The 22,142-nt window shown below is 41.7% G+C and overlaps 1 protein-coding gene across 1 annotated transcript in view; it reads right to left on the bottom strand.

Moving 5' to 3' along the window:
* sema6bb (sema domain, transmembrane domain (TM), and cytoplasmic domain, (semaphorin) 6Bb) overlaps window positions 1-22,142 on the bottom strand; it is a 155,130-nt gene that overhangs the window by 82,964 nt on the left and 50,024 nt on the right. The window contains 1 exon segment of the mRNA XM_051947179.1: window positions 161-288. Within this exon segment, the coding sequence (XP_051803139.1) occupies window positions 161-269 (109 nt within the window). The 5' untranslated portion in view covers window positions 270-288.

Below are 22,142 nucleotides of genomic sequence, written 5' to 3'. Positions count from 1 at the left end.
TGAGACCACCTCCATATGCTCCCCCCCCCACCCCCTCGCTTCTCCAATTCATCACCATGCGTGTTTGGCCACAACCCAGCACTTCACACATCACGGCCCGGCAGAGAGGCACGCATGGGAGTACGAGGCTACAGGGCAAGAAAAGTCAGAGGGTCACTACCTTCAGTGGGGATGAAGTTCAGGGGCCCTGGTTCCTCTGGGAACGCCGGGCTCGCCGTTCGGAGCAGCCAACAGAGCAAGAAGAAGGAGGGCCGGGCCACGGCTGCCATAGCAACACAACTGTGGAGTCTGTGGAAACATAAAAAGAAGGAAAGAACTGAGTAAAGACACTGTGCATAAACAGACAGAGACACATTCAATCAGTCAACTAACTAACTGGCAGGCGGGTTTTTCTCGACTGAAGCTCGATCTTTGTTTTCCCCTCAGCGTCTCTTCATCCCGATGTGAGGCGAGATAAATAGCCGCTTGGACAGAGGGGATTAAGTCATGCACTGCGGGAGAAACGTCCAGTCAGATCTGAATGCAACCGGATCGCTGTGGCATCACCACATCAAACACTGTGATCCATCTGAAACCTTCCAGAATGAGACATCAGGGGCGAAATCGTGGGCAAGATAGAGAGAAAGATACGTATAATACATACAGTAATTCTCCACAGAATGAGCGAAAGACTCAGTAATGGTCTAGACATCAAGCATTATCCAGGATATGAAAGAGACTGAGACAGGGAGAGAAGTGGTGGTTTACTAAATTAAATGCTTTCCAGCCACGCAAATCACCTCGCTGCAAGCGGAGCTAAACTGACGGTGTTTTTCCATCGGGCAGGACTGAGCCACATGCAGATTTAGGATGTAATTCATGTGGAAATACAAATGATACCTGAATGAAGTTAGCCTACACAATCCATCTAGGGAAATGAGAAAGAGAAAAGCTTTGAGAAATTGCTATCGACTTAAGGCACACACTTCAGAAGTAGCATGAGCTGGACCTCAGTTTTCAGTCACAGCACATGTGTGATTTAATGTGCTTCCGACGGGCACCTTTATGAACTTATTGTTTTAAGCTCTGACGCATCTGTAACTACCCATCAAGTTTTCCCCTCACCATACTTGCCTGGCATGAAATTACATTTTCATAGAAATTGCCCGCATTGTGCAAAGCGTAATTTGAAAAAATCCCATAACGCCACACTTATCTTGTCTCGTCGAGTAATTTGCTTTGAAAATCTAGCGGAGAGGCCTTGCATCCTCCACCAGTACGAACAAAAAACATTTCTCACAGCCATGCTTGACTGTAACATTGAAAAAATTTGAATACTCAAGGTTGGATTTCTTTATGCAAAGCGCTTTAGTATTTTACTGTGGTCACACATGCACAGCATGTAACACGAGACGAAATCAAACACTGAATCTGGGATGTCCTTTTGTGGAAAGTCGTCCTCAGTTCAGTTCAAGTAAACATCGTGTGCTTTATTTGCAACAACTACATCTTGTTGTATTTAAGTTAGAAATTACAACAAGAACTGTGAAAAAATCTACCTCAACAGCTTCAAAAGTGTGCATAATACAAACACATAAAACTACACAACCTATAGGTCCAAAAGTATGTGAACACCTGAATATTACATGTATTATGTAAAAGGCTGAGCCTGTCCCACTGTTTTAGGAAGATTTTCCACAATTTTTCATTATAATTCAGCAAAAAAAATGATAACTGGTTCATGTTAGTGCTTATATTAACATAATACAAAAGGTATCAATGGAGGAAGGTGACATATACTATTGCATAGTCCTTGTAGTAGTATGAATGAGGCTTCCATCTCCATCTTACTCTTCACCTCTCTTCCCCCCAAAGGATACAAACAGCCATTGTGCAGGCCATCTCTTTAATGGAGTCCCAGACACAACCTTATCAGGACACACAATCTTTATGGGACATTTCTCAAATTCCCCACTCTGACATCAGAATAAAAGTGGGAGGCATGCTAATTACTCAACACCCACAAGCCAAATTACACGAGGTGAAGGGTAAAGAGTCACGGAGGAGAAGAAAGGAGGTCACAGGGGTGGAAAGAGAGAGATGGAGTGAGAGATAAGTGAGAAACAGAGGGAGAAGACGAGAAGTCAAGAAGCCAGTCTATCCAATCAGAGATTCTATTGTTTCTGCTATTAATAATGTATGAATAAATGTCAGGCGGTACGCATTCGATTAGTATAATTAGACACCCTGGGCTATACAATTTCATGGGACAGCAGAATAAGTAGATACACAAGTATTAAACCAAGTGTGTGCATGCTGTGTGTGTTGTGTATGCATGTGTGTGTGCACTCGCAAATGGTTCTGAGCCAAAGCATCTCTGTAATTATGACAAATGGCCACAGCCGAGTCCATTCTGAAGCATCGCTGCATGCTACAAGCTGTACAGTAGTGTGCCATTATCGTTGAGCGAGGCCTACTGCAAGTCACATATACATTTCGCCATTTGGAGGAGACACTAATCCGAAATATTCAACCCCAGGGTGCTATAGCGCTCCGTGTTCAAAATTGAAATGGCAATAGATGTCACTGAAGTCATATCGAGGTTGGCACACTGTGCGGGCTCTGTGGGTTTTTAAAAAAATGTTAAAAACTATACTGTCAGAGGCGAATAGTCAGTTCTTTCACCGTGGGGAACTGTTGCTCCCAGTGTTGTGACAAAGAATTCAAGAGCTGACTTCAGGAATGATCCCAACAGCCCTGTTTGGAAGCTAATACAGATGTCAAGTGGTGACAGAGGAGGGAAAAAGGCAAACGATAGCTGGTCAAGTATAATCTGAGCCTTAACATCTCATTTAGATCAGGTGCTGAAACGGGACCCCTGAACTCAACACCACACTTCACTCAGTCCAACACCGACTTGTTAATTTGTCTCATCTCACTATCCCAGATCAGGTTGGAGGTTGCAATATGTCGCTGGACTTCATCAATGCCATCTCCCACTGTGGCCAACTTGCATAACAAATCACCAGCCAATCAATGATCTCTAGTGTCTTAAGAAAAGCCCTAATGAAGACTGATACTTATCTGGTAAAAGTCAGGTCAAAGAGCAGAGGCTTAAAAGAGAAGATGAAATGATGTGAGGATTGTCTGTAATGTTGAATTGGATGCTGGTTATGGCTAGTGACCCTTTCATTCAGGGGTCTGGGTACATTACATGCAACTAAAACATCTCATCACTATCAAATGAAGACGCTAATATGTTCTGAAATGCTTTTGTCACTTATTACGGTTGCCAAGGCTCTCGCCTTCTCTCCTCATTCTTTCTACCTTTTTTTCCTTTCACCACCTCGTTATGCAGTTGTTTCTCTCCTACTCTGCCTTCGCCTCAGTCTTGATGATGTGTATGTTCTCAGCGTGAGTCCGATACACAGCCGTGAGGTACTTGCACTAAAAATTGGACAAAAGCTTGAAAGAAAACCGAGATTATGCATGTCCTAGATATGGGGAAAATGGTAATGAAATAGAGCAATATTAATGGGGACACAGTGGTAGTTGGGGTATTTGTGATTAAAATATTTAAGAGGGTGGTTGTTGAGTATTACGCAGATGTATCAGAACACAGTACAGGAATAGTCTATAAAATAATCTCTTTTCATACTGGTCGCCCAGCTTCAAAAAGCCTTCAAAGAGGAAGAAAGGATTTTAACATGATCCATTTCAACTGAAATCCTGTTATCACCATTTTACAAGGCAAATTGAAATTTTCTGCTCACCAAAAAAGTCCAGTGGTTGCCATATAAGCTGCAGGTATTTCATGTATTGAAGCTTCACTCATTGACAATAATGTGCTTTTTATATTAACAATGACTCACATCACGACTTCGTCATGTGGTGCTTCAATCTCAATAGAGTACAACCCAACTCTGCAAATCCATTCAGTGGAAATATTTTGCCTCTTTCAACACACCGTTTTGGTTGTACAGACCACAATGTCACTGTTTTCACAGATCTCATTAACCTCTTTTCTGGCCGCAACAGGCAGCTGATTTCAGCAGGAAAAGCTTTGATTGACACAGAAAGTGGTATCAAAAAGTTCATAAGTTGTGCCTCTCAGAAACAAAAATAGTACCTGATTGAAACTGGTCACTATGTGCAACAATACTCTGCTCACAATGCTCCTGCCACAGTCGAAATCTTTGCTGGAAGTCCTGTTCTGTAAGCACGTCAAGCACTATCTGCACTGAATCACATCCATTGTGTGAAAATGGCAATTTCATTTTAGAGGAAGAGTTGCAAGGGGGGCAAATCTGGCAAGTAGGATGGGAAAAGAGCAATGATTGTGCTGGTGTGGCTAAAAAAGTTGCATGTTTTCAACAGCTAGCAGCTGCATTGCTATTACACCACAGTTTAGGCCCTTTGACCCGAATATTCTTCTTTAGAAACCACAGGGCATTCCAGTCAAATTCAGGATCGTCATTCTGAACTAGAAGGATGAATTCCTTAAGTACAACCCCGACACAAGCATCCTCTTAGTCAAGATTCAGGCTTGATTCATCTTCTTCAGCTTGGAAACTGTAGGTTCTTCCTCTTGCAAACACTGATGTTTGGTCTCTGGGTTGTAGCTGCAGACTCATCTCTCGTCACTGCTCATATTCCTCCGCATGAAGGTAGTTGACAGAAACCTTTACAGACTTCAACACTGCTTCTGAAGAACCAGTGGGGAAGTCGCAAATGCACACCTTCAAGTGGCCGCAAAAATGCAAGTAACACAGGTCCCAGTGTTAATCACACAGCGTCACATTGAATCCAGACTCACAAATGTTACTGCTCACATCTGTTGCATGACTGAGGCAAGCTCCATTTGAGCGCCACAGGAACAGACTGTTTGACTGCACCTTGTATTGTTTGGTGCCTACTCAGTACCATATGCCAGCCACAGCAACTGGTGAACTAGTGAAGCACGTAGCAGCTGAAGAAAAGTCTGATGTTACTGAAGAACATAAAGAGAGAGTTTATTTCGATTCATCAGATGACCATGAACACAGCGCTAAATGAATGCATGTCTTGGGTTTGGCTTCTTGCAGTCGTGGGTGGCCGTTTTTTTTTTTTTTTTTTTTCAGTCAATGCAGGTTTAAAGTTTGCAGAAGTGCAATAATTCTCAGTTTTTTGTGATCAGTATGTTTTTACACAAAGCTCATATGAACAGGGAAACTCTCCAGCAGCATTAGAAGCTCTATTGGCAGCAGAGGATGATGTAGTACTACCAGAACCTTGTTTTGATTCAATTCAATTTACAGTTTTCAATAATGCTCTGCGAAAAGAAAAAGATCTGCAGAAAATACTAGAAAGGAGACAACAACAACCTGAAGGCTTTCATGGTTTATTGTAAAGCAGACACACTCAGCTAGCACTGGGCTTTGGGTCTGATTCAGTAAAACGCTTAATAACTTTTTGGGAGGAATTAATGCTCAGAGAAACACTATTTTGCTGCAGGCACAAGGGTGAGCTCCACCGAGATGACCTTCAGGGTTCGGTACATGAGAACGTGCCAGGAAAAGATATTAAGTAAGCAGTGGAGGATTATATGATTGTTCTATTTTCTTTATGTGGACTTAAAGACACCTCATAGATTTCCCAGAGAGTGGCCTAATTGTAATATTAGTGAGGGAGAGGAGGCTGCTTTATGGAGTGTGTAGAATCAATGAAAGGTGATAGCCTCATGCTGCTTGGATCGCCTTCAGTCAGCAATAACACAAGATGCTGTATGCGGCAGGAACGTGAAGAGGGAAGGGAATGAAGAATCATGTGTGAGAATGAAAGCTGGGAAAGAGGGATTTAAGGCAAAGATGGAAAGAACACAGCGGCTATGAAAAAAAAAAGAGACGTACAAGAACAGGGAGAGGACAAGCCAGGACAAAGTAAATGACGAAAATAAGGCACCATGGGGAGTGATGAAGAGAAACAGAGGTGAAAGAGAGACAAGTGAGGCATTCAAACAGGGAGGGGGAGTCACACCGGATGTACAGAAAGTGAAGCCAAAGAATGTCCGGAATGAGACTCAAAGACAAAGACAGAAGAGAGGAAGAGCATCGAGCCAATAGTACTCTTGCATTTCCAGATTTATCTTCGCCCTGAGCCAAGAGGAGACGAGGGGGAAGAATCGTCTGGCTCTGGAATCGCATGGTTTTCAACTTATCTAAAGCGATGCTATTTTTCTGTATCTCTTTATATGTGACAAAGTGGGAAGATGGGTCAATAGTGCAACCATTTCTGTTCAGATTGCCTCTAAATAACACAGTCCAGACGCACCAGTCATACCACAAATATGCTGGTGACACGTTCTTGTGTACCTGCATCTGTACCCCAGAAACCTCAACCTTATTAAGTCAGCGGTTGAGTGCATTAGAGACATAGTTAACTGGATGAGCCACAACTTCATGCAACCCAACAAAGACAAAACCAAAAGTCTTGTTATTAGTGCTAAGCCGCTGTGGCGGGAAACATGTTCTCATTAGTATCGTTGCTCCTGGAAGTACAGTACCACAAAGGTCATAAAGAGTACATTTGTTGATTAGAACCTCATGTTCCAGAGTCACATCATCAAGTACGACAATATATCACATTTTATAAGTAAGATGCTTGTTAACAGATGCAGAATACTTGGATTAACTTGTTTGGCATTGGACCAATGCTATTGCCAGACAAGAATGTTGATTTCTTTTTTGGAAACACTTTAAAGTTGTTGATTTTTAACATCTATACATGACACACAAATATAACTAGCTAAAGCTAAGGAACTTGACTGTAGTTGACTTATCCCAAAAATTTAATAAAATGCTCTAACTGTAGGTTTATGACAGAATGCAAACTTGTACTGCAACATCCTTACTTCAGCTACAAATTCCTACACTGACAGTGAAATCCCTCCTCTTTGGTCAAACAAACACTTTTTAAAATGCCACTATCGGACTCCTACAAAAAGACAGAATTTGAACATATCACAGTTTTTCTCAGATCTGGTGTTTGGCTTCTGGTTAATCTCAGACTTCATTATAAATTCTGCTTCTTGTCTATAAACACAGTACCTCTCTGTCTTGTTTAATTCATACAAACCTACAGACTTCTCAGGCATTCTAATGCAAGCTCTCTTATGACAGGCTCTCTAAATCAAAAAGCGGAGGCCGCTTTCAGTTGTTATTGCAACTGGGAAAAAAAAAAAACAACTTATAATAATTATCATTAAATTCAATTCTCAAGAGAAAACCCAGTTTGCATTAGTTGTGCTCCAGCATTAACACTGTCGGAACACAGATTGGAAAGGTTTGTTTCCTCTATGATTTACTTTTGAATACTTTTATGGATTTAAACAGCATCTGTCCGTCTGTGAATTGTGCGTATAATGATTCATATGAATATACACGTACATATATATATATATATATATATATATACATACATATATATATATATTCTGCTTTAATGAAAACCTCCCTGGAAGCTGCTTCCACTGACCCCAAACACTAAGCCTCTCCCTAACATACAGTAGATGCAAGTACACACATACTTCACACACAGATGCACACAAGGAAACAAAAACCACACATCTCCTCTGGGCATTGTGAGCTCACTTAAGCCAAACTGCAACCTTCTCCCCCTCTCTATCTCTCTCCGTCCTAATGTAAAAACGATGTCGGAATTCCCTCAACTACAGCAAAAGGCACACACAAGACTTCATTCCTTTTGCTCAGGACTGCAGTGACCTGGGGTCTGTTTACTAGAATTCTGCACCGCCATGAAATCCTGCAGCCTCTATAATATCACACACATTTAAAAAGAGAAAGAATAGGGGGTAAGAAGCGAAAAGGAGAAAAAAAGCGGAGACAAAAGAGGTCGAGTGCATAGTAAATGAAATATGAAGAGTGACCTTTTTGCGTAGAACACCGATTTTCCCATGCACTGTAAAAAAGGCACAGATTTATGTGGTGGGAAATATGTGCAGCATGAGCCGCAGGACAAACCATTCCTTTAACACTCAGAACCAAATCATGACAAGGTGTGCTCTGTCGCTGCTATCTCAACACCACTTTGGTTAGAACAGTGTCTTCTTCTCACAGAGCTGTGTGTCTAATGGAGATATAATTTCAAGGGATTTAAGGGTTGGTACAGGAATAAGATAATCTTTGACTCGTTCTCTCAGATGCGGATGTGTTCCCATTAATGGGTGAGAAGCAGCCCAGTGGAAGAGCGGGATGACGAAGCAGCAGTAATGTAATACTTGTACTAGCTTATTGTTGATGAATGGATATCTTTGAGTATTACTGGAGCTCTCCCTGGAGTTGTGTCACTGTCATTAACCTTCACAGTCCTCAAAAGTACTGCTGCGGAGACATCAGGAGACGGAAGAGCTGTAGTCACAATCTAGAAGAAGCAGAACAGAGATTTTGCGACAACGTCTGCAAGAGTATGCAGGTTAATTACAGGTCTGCGTTTCAGGAAGATTCTCCAACGAGAAGCGGCGAGATGAATCATTTCATTCTTTTCCACCCTCTGGCTGGTTACCCTTTCTTCTCTCAGTATAGCGTTTCTTCTTTGAGCAGTTCTGACTGTATTGGTCATCAAAACAGCAACGCGTGAAACAAGGAGAAAATCATGTCATAGCAGAGATAGGCCTGACCTTTGGCTTCCCACCAGTTTACTACCATCATTAGCCGGGCAAGGATCAGGGGCCAAGGTCATAAATCACTCTCAAACCATCCACGTAGGAGGAACCCTGCTACACTGCAGTAAAAATGAAAAGAAAACACACTCCGAGACTGACGGGAGGCTAAAAGCAACTCCATCCATCACTTGCTGGAGGCTCCATAAAGTCAGTAAAAAGAAAACACACAAGGCGATAATCTCAAACATGGTTATAAAGAATACAGAAACCTTGCTAATGGCAGTAAGAGGTTCTGCAGCATGACAGAACCCGTCTTGATGTGATTATTCGGCTAAAATTCCCCCAAAGGACATGTATTATCCTGCGTAAATACAGAGAGGTAACTCAATAGGGCAATATGTTCCCATCCAGAGACTGGCTGCCTTTTTTTTTTTTTCTTGTGAATCAGGAGGAGAGGTGGATTTATTGTAATGGCAACAACTGACAGTGAGGGGGGGGGGGGGGGCAAGGGAGGCAAAGATAGAATGTTTGGAAGAAAGTGGAGGGTAAAATGAAAACAGATTTTATTGCTTAGAGTTTATTATGCTTTTGGTAATAGAGAGTACTGAGAAAAATAGAGGATGCAAATCACCTCTTAAATGAAAACAATAACTGGTTAGATTTGATAGATTATATCTAGTTTTCTTCATTTTTATGATAAAAAAGACAATTTCTTGGCTGGAAGCAGTACCTCTCTTGGTTTTTTGTTGCCAGGTGGAACCAGTGGAGACTCCAGAAAGTCACGCAAAGCACAAAACCTCCCATGAAACAAAGCAGCTGCTGGTTGTCATTGTACGCTGCATTTAACAGACAGCTATGACAGTGGGATCGATCTTACTCATCTAACTCTCTGTGAGAAAGTAAGTGCAAAAATGCCAAACTGTGCATATGAATTTTATTGTAGAAACATCTGTAATTGCCACGAGAAATAAGTCAACAAATCAGATTATGCAATACACAGATATTTTGGGATAATACAATGCATGAGAAAGGACAGCATGAAATTGTCCATCTAAGCAATTCTGTTTTGGTGCATAAAAGAGCTGTCAGAAAAAGGAGGATAGTGAGGAAACACGGAGGTCTGTGTACATTTGTGGCTTCACAACAGCATCTCTGTATGCTAATGGGGTTACTTTCTATCTTCCCTCCCCGCACAGCGCATGAAGCTTTACCATATGAAGGCCCTGCCTGGTTTCAGGATATTCAGTGAAGAGTTAATGATGAAATAATTCACTGTGCAGAATCGCTATACATGTAAGCCACAAGCTATAACGTTCAGAAATAATGATCCTTCAGCCGTGTTCAGATTTCTGATTTATAACGGCAAATTTTTGCAGGAAATCATCTAGTCAAGGGCTCCACTGTGAACGCCCCCATCATAAACAGTATCTAAAAGCAATTTTCTCTTTCCCAACAGAGACAGGGAGGCATAGCGCTGTATCTTCTCCCAGCAGAAGGCTGACAGAGCAGGGCTGGCACCGGTAAAGATAGAAAAGTGTACCTGCGAGTCCCCCAGCCTTTGATTTCACACCGACGCTCGCGCACACGAGCATCCTCGCTGCAGCTTTGAGCACGCAAGCTCGGAAAACTCAGTATATTATCAGCCTCCTGGACGCATCTCTCTACACTCTCACCTTCTCCCCCCCCCATCTTCTCTCACCCACTAAATCAGCCACCTGCTCATCCAATACAGTCAGATAAATTCCACTTGTATCAATTTCAATATGAGCTCATCCACTACAGTGACTCCGGGTTTCTGCTTTATCTGTTGCTTTTGGATGTCACACGCACACACTGAGGCGTCAATCAACACACGTCTCCAGTTGACACCCGAAGCAGCTGTGGATCAAAAGAAAAAAAAAATGGAATTCTGTACGTGTGCTGAGCCGTAGATCCAAAGCAAACAAACAGAAACAAACAAACACACATACAAGCTTTCGTTGCATTGCAGGCATAACTTCCAGGTCTGGCTGTGTGCAAGTTTGATCCCCCTCACCGTGTCTGAGAAGCATGTTAATCAGCGAAGGAGGCTGCCAGCTCAGCCATATATGTCTCTATCTTTCTTGCTCTTCACTCCCAGCGTCTCTCTGTCTTCTATCTGCATCTATTCTCTCCAATCTGTCTTCGCTCGTGTCAGACCTCCACCTCATTGTATTTATCTCGCATTCCTCTCCTTTCTCCTCCTGTTCTTGCCCCGGCTCTCATCCCATCACAACAAATCATGTCTGTCTCTTTGCTCCCACATTTTAATGCATCTCCTCCCTGAGTTGGAGCTGATGGGATTTAAGACACTAAAGACTGGATGGTTTATTTAGAAGGGCTCGGGGAAGATGGCTCACTTTTACCCTCCAGCCTGACATTTCATTGCCCTCTTCTTCCCCCCTTCTTCCTCCTCTTGTGTCACTCTCTGCTCCTCCTGCTCTGAGGGTTTGGGATCTCTTCGGGGATGGTGGTAAAGTGGATTTGCTGACTGGATCAGGCTGGATGCTGGATGGGTTTCACAAGGCGAGTTTTTAAAGCTTTGGAAGCCGAAGGGAAAGAAAAGACATGGGGAAGATGGCAGGAGGAGGTGTAGCGACGGTTCCTGAGAAGATTTCAACCTCAGCTGTGAGAATGAGATGTAAAGCAAGGTGGTCATCTCGATGGAGATAACAATGGGGAGGCAGAGAGAACGACAATGAGAAAAGATGAGGAACATGAAGAAGTGTTGTAAGTGCACTCGGTTTAAATAGAAGAGCGTGTCCTTTCAGCAGATCCACATAAAGAAGCCCTTTAGCTTTATTAGACAATAGTGCCGAGACGCAAATTAAAAGAGATGCTGCTTCCTCGACCTGAATGACCCAGGAAACACGGTCAAAGAGAGAGTGTTATGGTTGACAGCCTCTTTTCTTTAGTTTTTGCCCCCATAAGGCTCTCCGGCGTGGCCTCCATTCGTGGTGTCTCACTTAAATATAAATGCATTCACATGACACTTCACAGAAAACATCTCAATGGGGTTTTCTCTGCTCAGTCACCCAGTAACATCCATTTGTATTTGCATAAAACAGGATGCAGCCTCCTCGTCGGGCCCCCGATCGCGGGGATGTTCGACAATTTCATTTGCCACCTGGCATCTTATGGAGCGGATAAAATCAATAAAAGTCATTTCCTTTGGAAGTCAATGGCCCTCGCTTTGGTTGTCGAGTTAATTCAAAGAAACCAGACATGAAAAAAAAAAACCAAGCTCAGAAAGATACAATGAGGTCTCACTTATTCATGGGAATAAAAGCGTTTACATCAGAGCAGCTCAGGTAAAGTATGCAGGAACATTCACGGTATTGATTGTGAAGGGCAGAGTACAGAAGATGCTTAAGGATACGCGAGGCTGAAAGGTGGAGCTATTCTCTCTGTGTTACCTGTCATGAAGTCAGTGGAGAGGAATGAAGCAGCTCATCTGGGCTTTTGAAATCCCACATAACAAAAACAAGAATCCAGCACACAGCTCCATCAGCCGTCTCTCATCTGCCCATTAAAGCACTGGTCTGCTGCCACACTCATTCTTTGTGCTCCTTCCACTCGGGCAGATTGGTAGCTACAGACATTATTTTGTTCTCTGAATAACAGGGTAAGTGGCTTGTTCATTGATTGGTCTTTCTCCGGGCTTTTGAGCAACAGGGTATAAACGCTGCAGAGCCGAACAGACGGGAGACTAACCCCCCGCTGCAGCTGTTGACAGAGGCTGCCATTTAAAAACAGAGAGGACAAACAACAAGGCATTGAAGCAAATTGCACAGATTGGTTTCAACAGACCTTTATTTCCTCCAAAACAATATCCCGCTGTAATATCCAAGCAAAGAGGTTTACTCAAAAAAAAGATAAGAACAGGAATGCTTTAAGGAATGTTGTCCAACTATGCATGAGAAGGGAAGCCTTTGTTGGAGACTCCTTCAGTTATATCCTCAATCTGTGATGTTGCACGAGCTGTTTTGCATTGAACCAATTTTCATTTTTTTAAGACCAACTTGGTCTACTTTTGCTCAAGTTTCCAAAACTTTTAGTGCTGAGAGAAATGTAGGTGGACATAACGAGAGATGTAGAACAGTGAGAAACTCTTCAAAAACTACATCCTGGCCTCAGGCTCGGCTGCTTCCTTTAGTATAGCGGCCAGCGTCGGCCTCTTTTCACAGCGTCTGTCCGTACGTTAGGCTGCTATAGGAACTGAAGTCGGCGATGCTTGGTTCTGACTGACACATATTGAGTTTTTTTTTTTTTTTTTTTTTAAGTCTGCCAAATTTGTTTTTTAACAGCTCCATTTAAGCAGCTTCCCTGCCCACTCAGACAGCCATCTCATGCTGGGAAAAAACAAAACCTCGCTGTGGGAACTGGGTGAATGCAGCCAAGGCATCACGTTGTTGTTGCAGTGTTTGCTGTGCACATGACAACACACAATGTGATGCTGCAAAGCCTGCTGCAACATATACTGTATTTAAGTTATATATGCCAACAGAAATAAATATCAGGCTGCAGAACATATTGTTTAAGCACTGATATTGCAATGTGCACATGGCAAATGACCTCAAACGCTTGCTACAAAATTTTCCGCTGCTTGACACATAAAACATTCACGTGGATGTTATTTTCCACGACTAATCTACAAAAAAGGTCTGTCTGACGGAGCATAATTTATTTTTCTTGAATACATAGAGGTTATTTAAGTTTATTTATATTTCAATTTGTTAACATACTGGCTCTACATGTGCACAGCAAGTGAGTGAGAAACAGGAGAGAAACAATTACAAAAGAAGATTTGGTTGCAAAAGCAAATGCAAAGGAACTTGTACGACTGAATCACGATTTCAATTTTGGCTTCCCTCAATTATATTAACATAATAATCAGCATTTAAATTGCTCCCCACATTGTAAACAGCACATGTAGATACAACCATTCCGTTTCAGCTTTGGGTAAATCTCACATTAGAACACTCTTTTCAAAGTATTTTTTGGCTGTGCACTTGCTTAAACTGCTGCACTGCAGTAACTGAGTGACGAAAAGGCTCCTCTGTGCACAGCTGCCCAGCTAGCTTCTATTTTAGCCTGAGAAAACAATGTATTTTTGATTCTAAAATCAATGAATAATTTTGATAAATGGGCTACTTGTGAAGTCAGTATTAAACAGGATAACCATGATTAACATACTGGCTGTAACTGTACAGTCTTTGTCAGATGTGTGGAAATATTTTGGCTTCAAAAAAGACTGAATGTTGACCAAAAACAGGTGTTTTCCAAAAAAAAAAAAAAAAACATAACATATAATCAGTTGCAGAACTTAATCTTGATTTAAATGTTCAAAACACAGGAAACAGCCCTTTTAGAACACCTTTTTAAAAACTCTTCTTAAAGGAAGTTTTGGCTGCACACCTGTCTAAGCTGCTGCACTGTAACTGAGCGGAGACTAGAAGCTTCTCTGTGCACAGCTGCCTGCATGTGAGGCATTTAGGGACCATCAGTAACGTATAGTGTCTATGTATAAGCAGATGTTCAGCAAGTGAAGCATTTTGGGTACAATTTTGTCTAGATTTTGCCTCTAGGAAATGCACTAAATTCAAATTTTCTTTGTTCTATTTTGATGTAAAGATTTGTACATTAGCAGAACTCTTGGTCTACATGTGAAAGAGCAATAAACATATTATTGTCTCTAAAACCAATAATTATGACAAATAGGCCAATTGTGATCTCAATGTTGGTCCAAATAATTTTGGATTATTATTTTCGCCATGATTGTTCAGCATTAGTCAGCTGTATGGAGATATTTTGGCTTCAGAAAAGATAATGTTGACCAAAAACAAGTACTCTGCAAATTATTGAAATTATAGCCACGACATGAGGCAACAATTTGTTTGATCACTTAAGTCAATTGGCACTAAAAAGCTGTGTATGATGAGTGTGAAGCCAGATGTTAATGCCATTCAAAGAGAGAAGCTTTTTCAGAACCCTTTGCCAGTGTTACACCATATGAGAAAGTCTGACAGCAAAAATTCAGCTTTCTTTTTTAAAATTCTCATGCAGATGCAAATCAAGCTGATGAAAGAAAATCACCTCAGTCATTCTAGGAGCATTATTTATCTTCAAAAAGAGATATCCAAGTCATCTGGCAAAAATTCCTGCTTTATTAGGGTCCGAGCACCGAGGGTGCGAAGGACAGGCGGTGCCAGGGCACCGACTGTCCAAGGCACCAGCGGTGCCAAGGACCCTATTGAAACCCTAGGGTTTATTATTATTATTATTATTATTATTATTATTTTTTTTTTCTCCCGTAAAGTAAATTGGCTTTTTGGCGGCCTTATCATACTCCAAAACGCGTGAAATTTGGCATGCACATCAGGACTGGCGAAAAATTTGATATTTTATGGGAGTTGCGCATGTGCGTGGCAAAATGGCTCTATAGCGCCACCTGCAAAGTTGAAAAAGTAGTCATTAGGCCAACTGCCACAATGTTTCATGTACAGCTACAATATTTGGTGGGCATATGCAGAACATCTGGACACACCAAAAAGTCAATTACAGCCACGCCCTAAACCCAACAGGAAGTCGGCCATCTTCAATTTGCTGTAAATTTTTCAAACTTAATCGCTCCTCGGGAAATGACTTGCCTTTTTGGCGGCCTTATCATGAACCAAAACGCGTGAAATTTGGCGTGCACATCAGGACTGGCGAAAAATTTGATATTTTATGGGAGTTGCGCATATGTGTGAAAAAATGGCTCTATTGCGCCACCTGCAAAATTGAAAAAGTGGTCATTAGGCCAACTTCCACAATGTTTTATTTACAGCTACAATATTTGGTGGGCATATGCACCACATCAGGACACACCAAAAAGTCAATCACAGCCACACCCTAAACCCAACAGGAAGTCGGCCATCTTGAATTTGCTGTACATTTGTCAAAATTTATAGCTCCTAGTGGATAAGTCTGAGAGAACTGAAATTTGGCCAGTACATGCACCAGACCTTTCTGATGAAAAGTTATCAAAAACTCAACCAGAAGCCAAAAGGTGTGGCCATGGCGGAGCCTCAAACAACTGATCCTTCGCCATGAAACAGGAATTGGTGTCTAATTCTTCTCAACATGCTCCAATCTGCCTGAAACTTTACATGTATGATGACAGTCCTGTCCTGATGTCATCCACATAGGGATATTCATTGACAGTCATAGCGCCACCTTGTGGTTTCAGGAAATAGACATCTTTTACACTTTCATGCCCTATTGTTACCCGGTTGATCATATTCACTTCAAATGCAGTGACAACAGCCTAAACACATTGATGATGCATCCCAGTGAAAATGGTGACTTGTCATCAAAGGGCGTGTCTGTGGCGGCCAAACCAATTTCGATGTTTCGCCATGAAAATTTAACGATTCATATCTCAGCTGAACAACATCCTATCTGCCTCAGACTTCACATGCTGGATACCAGGTCCAGTCTGAACACATCCACACTCATAAATTTTGAAAAAGTCATAGCGCCACCTGTTGGTAATAGTAAGTTTAAGGCCTTATATTTTCAGGTACAATGGCCCCAAACTTGGTGATATCATGCTGGAAATTGGTCAGTCGAGTCTTCACCTCTTGACAATCACACACTGTGAAGGGTGTGACATTTCATGCAACGCTGTTGCCGTAGCAACCAAATATCGCCATGAAAAACAAAGCCCTTTCTGACAGGTTAGGAATACTCCAATGCTCACAAAAATTACCACACACATCACCATTGACCCAAGGAACAACACTGTATGCATCTCGGCACTGCACATGCTATAGCGCCCCCTACAGTATTTTTAACAAACAGCCCCCCCAGCACGTTTCACCTACATCCATGAAATTTGGGAGGCTTATAGAGCACATCAGGACGCACAAAAAAGCCTCTTGGAGCCATGTCCTAAACCCAACAGGAAGTCGGCCATCTTGGATTAATTGTGAGATTTTTGATGATTTTTCTCATTTTTGAGAGTTAATACCTCCTAGGGGATAATTCCAGGAGACCTGAAATTTTGTCAGTCCACACAGCAGGACTTGGTGATGAAAAGTTATCAAAAGTTTAACCAGAAGCCAAATGGCGTGGCCATGGCGACCATCAGCGTTTTGATGCTTCGCCATGAAACATCAACTGCTGTATAACTCTCCTCTGCATGCTCCAATCTGCCTCAAATTTTCCATGTGTGATCACAATCCAATCCTGATCACATCTACAGGCCAACAGACACTCTCAGTCGCAGCGCCACCTGTTGGAGGGACAGTAAATGCTGTATAACTGGCCTCTACATGATCAAATCAGCCTGAAACTTTTCATGAGTGATCAGAGTCCAACCCTCATCACATCCACTGTGTGAAATACACTCTGAGTTACAGCGCCACCTGGTGGATGGACAGGAAATGCTCTATAACTGCTCTGAACATGCTACAGTCTGGCTGAAATTTTACATGTATGATTGGACTCTGGTCCAGATGCGATTCAGAGGCCGACATACACTCTCAGTCACAGCGCCACCTGGTGGACGTGCGTGGATTCACGACCAGCGTGGATGCGAGGACCCGTCCATCGCTGCTTGCAGCTTTAATTTCATATTATAATTTATCCTTTTTTCTAATATCGCACAGCCTTCCACTGTGTGTTAACCGCATCATGTGTGGGCTTATTTTCAGCTGATCAATGAACAGCAGGCAGCAGCAGCTGATGATCAGCTGATCTGCACATGTTTATGTTTCTGTCTGAACTCGATACAGCAGAAGCTCCATAAGGTGACATTTAGCGTTTCTGCAAGTTTTTAATTTATCTGCCGATTAACTGCTGAAAAACATTTCCCCGCACTGAGGATTTCTTGATGTTTTGCCATATTTTCTAAATGTGGCTAGTCAAGCGCATTAATGTGAAAATAAAATGCAGCACGGTTAGGACAGAAAAATGAAACCTGACAAAACGGCACAATAACATTGTAGAATGTGGGTTTTAACTACTACTCAAAGCACAGCCTGGGAATGAAAATGAACACGTCCTGTACAGCAGAGGAAACACTGATCACAAGTGGGAAGTAAAGATTTTGGCACACATGGAAGTAGAGAGCATGTGCTGCACTGTCAGTGCACATGGCAATTAGAAGTGAAGCAATGCTCGGGGCCTGGATTGATCCAACAACAACAACCTGCCTGTTATTGACAGATCTTTGGGGTTTCAGTGCTGCACAGACGCCCAGAGGCCACTTTGCCGGGCCCCAGTTTTCTCCCTCCCATGCTCGCTGTTTCTCTTTGTGTGAGAAGCAGCGCTATTCAATATTGTCTCACCAGTGTTAGGCTTGGCTTTCCAATCAACAAAGAAATCCAGCCTCAGAGCAACGGAGGCTGTTATTGTTTTAATCAACCATTGCTGTGTTTGTTTTATCTAAGTGAGTCTGATTGTCTAGTTTCCTACTTTTTGTTGCCCGCTCAGCGTTTCTGTTCCTAATATGTTGGAATCCACTTCGGTTGAAGTTTGCTGTTTTGACATGTGCTCCATAAAGAAGCTTGACTTCAGTTGACCTCATGAAAGTTTGATAAATATCTCCCTTGCCTCTGGAGCTATATTGAATCCAGTCACTTGATATTAATTCAATATAATGTCAAAATCTGACTTCATGCTTTAACAGGAGGCGTAAATACCATTTCTGACACACACATATTGCAATATTCAATGTGTGCCAAATCTGGAATGAGATCTTCAATATCATCCTGTTTGTACCACAAACTGTGTGCTGTTTTTGTTGTTTTGATCAACATTATAATCAATAATGACAATAAATAGATTCTTAATCATCAAAGTACATGCTGAACTTGCTTTCTAGCACTATTTTTAGGCATTCAAGCTGCGTGGATCTGGGGATGGTGATGTCAAAGGGTCCTATGGTCCATCACTTCAGTCCTGACTAAAATATCTCAGCAGCTATTGGATGGATGGATGGTATGATCTCAGGAGAATACTGACATTTGTGATCCCCAATTTTCTTCTCACACATCAAAAGTGTCATTTACTTAGTGAAACATATTAACATCACCCAGATGCTTTGGCATACATTTTTTTTCTCCAGACACGATTCCCAGGTGACGCATCTTAATAAGACAGGATGAAATGTAATAAGCTTTGTGGTCCCAAGAGATTTCCTCCCGAACAGGTTGCCTTTTAAATTGGTCCAATACTTTGGTTTTAGAACTCAAACCTTAAAGTCTCTCTCCTGCCATTGATTAAACCCCTAAAAACTCATCTCTGATCATCAAAAGTACACCATTAGAAGCTTTCTTAATGAAAGAAACCCTTCATGACTGAAAATGGCTTAGATGTAACTCTGTGCATTTGCCCTCTTTACGATTAGGGATCAGCCAATTATCAAGGCTGATATTTGGCATTTTTATGACTTTTACAATCTCAGTTAACTAACAGTGTAACTAACAGACGTGTCTCTCTAGCAGAAACACAATCTACAAAAAAACTGAACAAGGACAGCTACTTCCACAAACCACAGTAACTATGGCTACGCTAACGGCTAGTTTGTAAATCAGAGGGCAAACCAGGCGTGAACTAACCGTGATGTCACCCGTTGGTTTCAACACCGAGAAAATGAAGCCCGGATTTTGCTACTTCCTGGTCGCCATTTTGGATTTTTTGGAGCCAGTGATGTAAAAAGCGCCATCAAACAGGCTGGACCAGAGAGCAACTAGGGGCAGGACCAGTCTATGGGCGGGCCAGACTGAGAGCTGAAGACTCTCTTATCCCACCCGCATTTTACCGCAGAGGCTTCTCTGCCCTAAAGGATCTGTCAATCATTCCAGACAAGACTGTCAATCAAGTATAGCCACGCCCCCTGGCTCCGCCAACTTCAACGATTTATTTGAAATTCAGTATTGATTTATTTTAAGATCGGCCACCTGATCTCTTATTTTGACCATGAAAACTAAGAGGAAAAAATCTTGAGCTGAAGAAAATCAGTCTATCAAAATTTTATTTTTTCTGGTGATGAATTGGGGTCTATGGAGCAAAAGGTTTTTGGAGCCAACCCTAGCGGACAGAGTGATATTGCAAGTTTTTGACACTTCCGGGTGGGCTTCATTTTTGGAGCCAGATGCTACGTCCATTTTTATATACAGTCTATGGGACAAACCCAGATCAAAGTGAAACAGTGTCTTGAAAATAAAAAATACCTAAAATATGGACCTTTATGGGCAATAAAAGTGATAGAACTGTGAAATATTGAGAAAACAGAGAAAAACAGTAAGAATAACTGCAGAAGACAACCTGATCAATCTCCATCAATCACTGCTATTGCGATTATTCATATTCAATTATGGTAATCTTTATTAATGAAGAGATGAACGATAGATTCCCTGATATCACAAGCTGGTAATATATAATATAATGTATATCTGTTGCATCTACATTGGTTGTTGGCCTCTCCTGAGCACCAATAATTGATATCAGCCTGAAAACAAAACACACTGATTGATCCTACTAGGCCTAGATCTATGCAGCTCAGTCTCTACAATTAGGAACTACATTCCTATACAACCAAACTGCATTCTCAATTATGTTTTGAAAGAAAAACATATTTTCTGTCATATTATGTTTGTTTGTATCACAGATATGTCTCTAATCAACTTATCTTTGCCATTTATTTTACTGCTTTTCTGTTGCTTGTTTAGTCAACCAATCATACAGTAGAAAGGGTGGAACTTATCACCTTAGTAACCCAGAAAATGAAGGAAAAGCTTCAAATATGTCATGAAAGGGTCGTATTTCAACCCAAATCATTTTTTGAACCCTAACCAAGTAATTATGGTGCCCAAACTTACCCAGGCTTCTACCATGTAAAACTTTCTTAAACTTAACCATTTTAGTGGCTGAAAACAGAAAGTAACCCATGACAATGACAATGAAAGTGAAACTTAATTCAGAGACAGATGGTCTCTCATTCATCGGATAATGTACACCTGGTTTTCTGGCTGAAAGTCTGGTTGCTGGTTTATGCTTCCTTCCTTCCCTCCTACCTCCTAATGCAGACTTTGTCACTCTTTTAAAGTGGCTGACAGGTGACAAATTATGTTTCCTTTGAACCAAAATTACATCCCTGTTAAAACATAATTGCAAATGCAGTTTAGCTGTACAGGTAGGGTGTTGTGTGGAGACTGGGTTGATCTATGAATATGCAAATCAGTCCCACATCATCTTCTTTTCACCCGTCACTCCCTGCAGCTCCATCATAGCTGCTCACCTTTGACTTCACTCAAACACTAAAACTAGTCTAATACCACAGGCTGTAACACAATTAATTCATCCGTACGTGTTCAAATCAAAATGAAACAATCTAGATTGATACAGAAAGTCACAACTTGCAAGTTAATAGGATTGGTTCTTTAGATTTGTTACATACGAAATCCTGGAAGTCTGAGTCCGTGCTGAGACCGTCATCGGTACGCTGTAGTTTCAAGGCAGAAATCTGCAGCAACTGCTTATTTTATCCCGTATATGCCCTCTAGCTTATAAAAGTCACCATCTGAACATGTTAACGAGGTGCAAAACTTGATTTTAAACCAAAGGGGGTGCTTAAAAAACTAACCTGCTAAATGTCAGCTTGTCAGTATTGTCGCTGTGAGTATGCTAGCGTTAATATTTAGTTCAAAGCTCCACTGTGCTAAGTACAGCCTCGAGAGCAGCTCACATGGCTACAGACTCTTAGCAGATAAAATGACAGTAATAATCCTTCTTTGCACAGAAAACCAGTGTATGTAGAAAACTAGGGCAAGAATCAAGACGAGTTTTATAAGTCTGGTTAGAATTATTAGTTCCTTTTTGGTGATGAAGCCCCATTTAGCAATTATTATTATAGCAACAACAGAATTATGCGTATCTGAGATATCAGATCACAATTTCCAGCAGACCAAAGCTCATCAGCGCCCAAGAAGCTGTGACAAAAACATACAGTTGCTCAGTTTACACAAGACTCAAGTAATGTTTAGCCAAACAATCGCCATCTGCAGCCAACATGGCCTCGAAAGCACCGTGTGCAGCTGAAAGACAGCTGTCAAGCCTGGAAATCCTTATTGAAAAGAAAGAGGAAGAAAAAAAGAGAATTGATATCCGTCTAGAGGTGAGTATGAGGGTGGAAATAGTGAGAGAACAAAGACACGGAGAGGAGAGGGAGAGGTGAGCGCAGAGAAAGGGGCATAAATGAATTTTAGAGTCGGAGTGAGATGACACGGGAAGATAAAAACGAAAATAGAGGGTTGGATTGGAATGGCTGGAGACAAATGGAAAGATAGTGGAGAGGTGGTGTCGTAGCGCCGTCCTCTCTCGCTGAAACAGTTGGCTCGTGGCAAGATAAGGACAGCCATGACAACCTGAGCCTCCATTTTTACTCATCCCAAGCGGGTGTCCTGAATAACACTCCCAAAACTGCTTTTTTTCGCCC

This window comes from Acanthochromis polyacanthus, chromosome 4 (genome assembly GCF_021347895.1).
Source record: "Acanthochromis polyacanthus isolate Apoly-LR-REF ecotype Palm Island chromosome 4, KAUST_Apoly_ChrSc, whole genome shotgun sequence".
Lineage (NCBI taxonomy): Eukaryota > Metazoa > Chordata > Actinopteri > Pomacentridae > Acanthochromis > Acanthochromis polyacanthus.
This window is presented reverse-complemented; position numbering and strand designations above follow the sequence as displayed.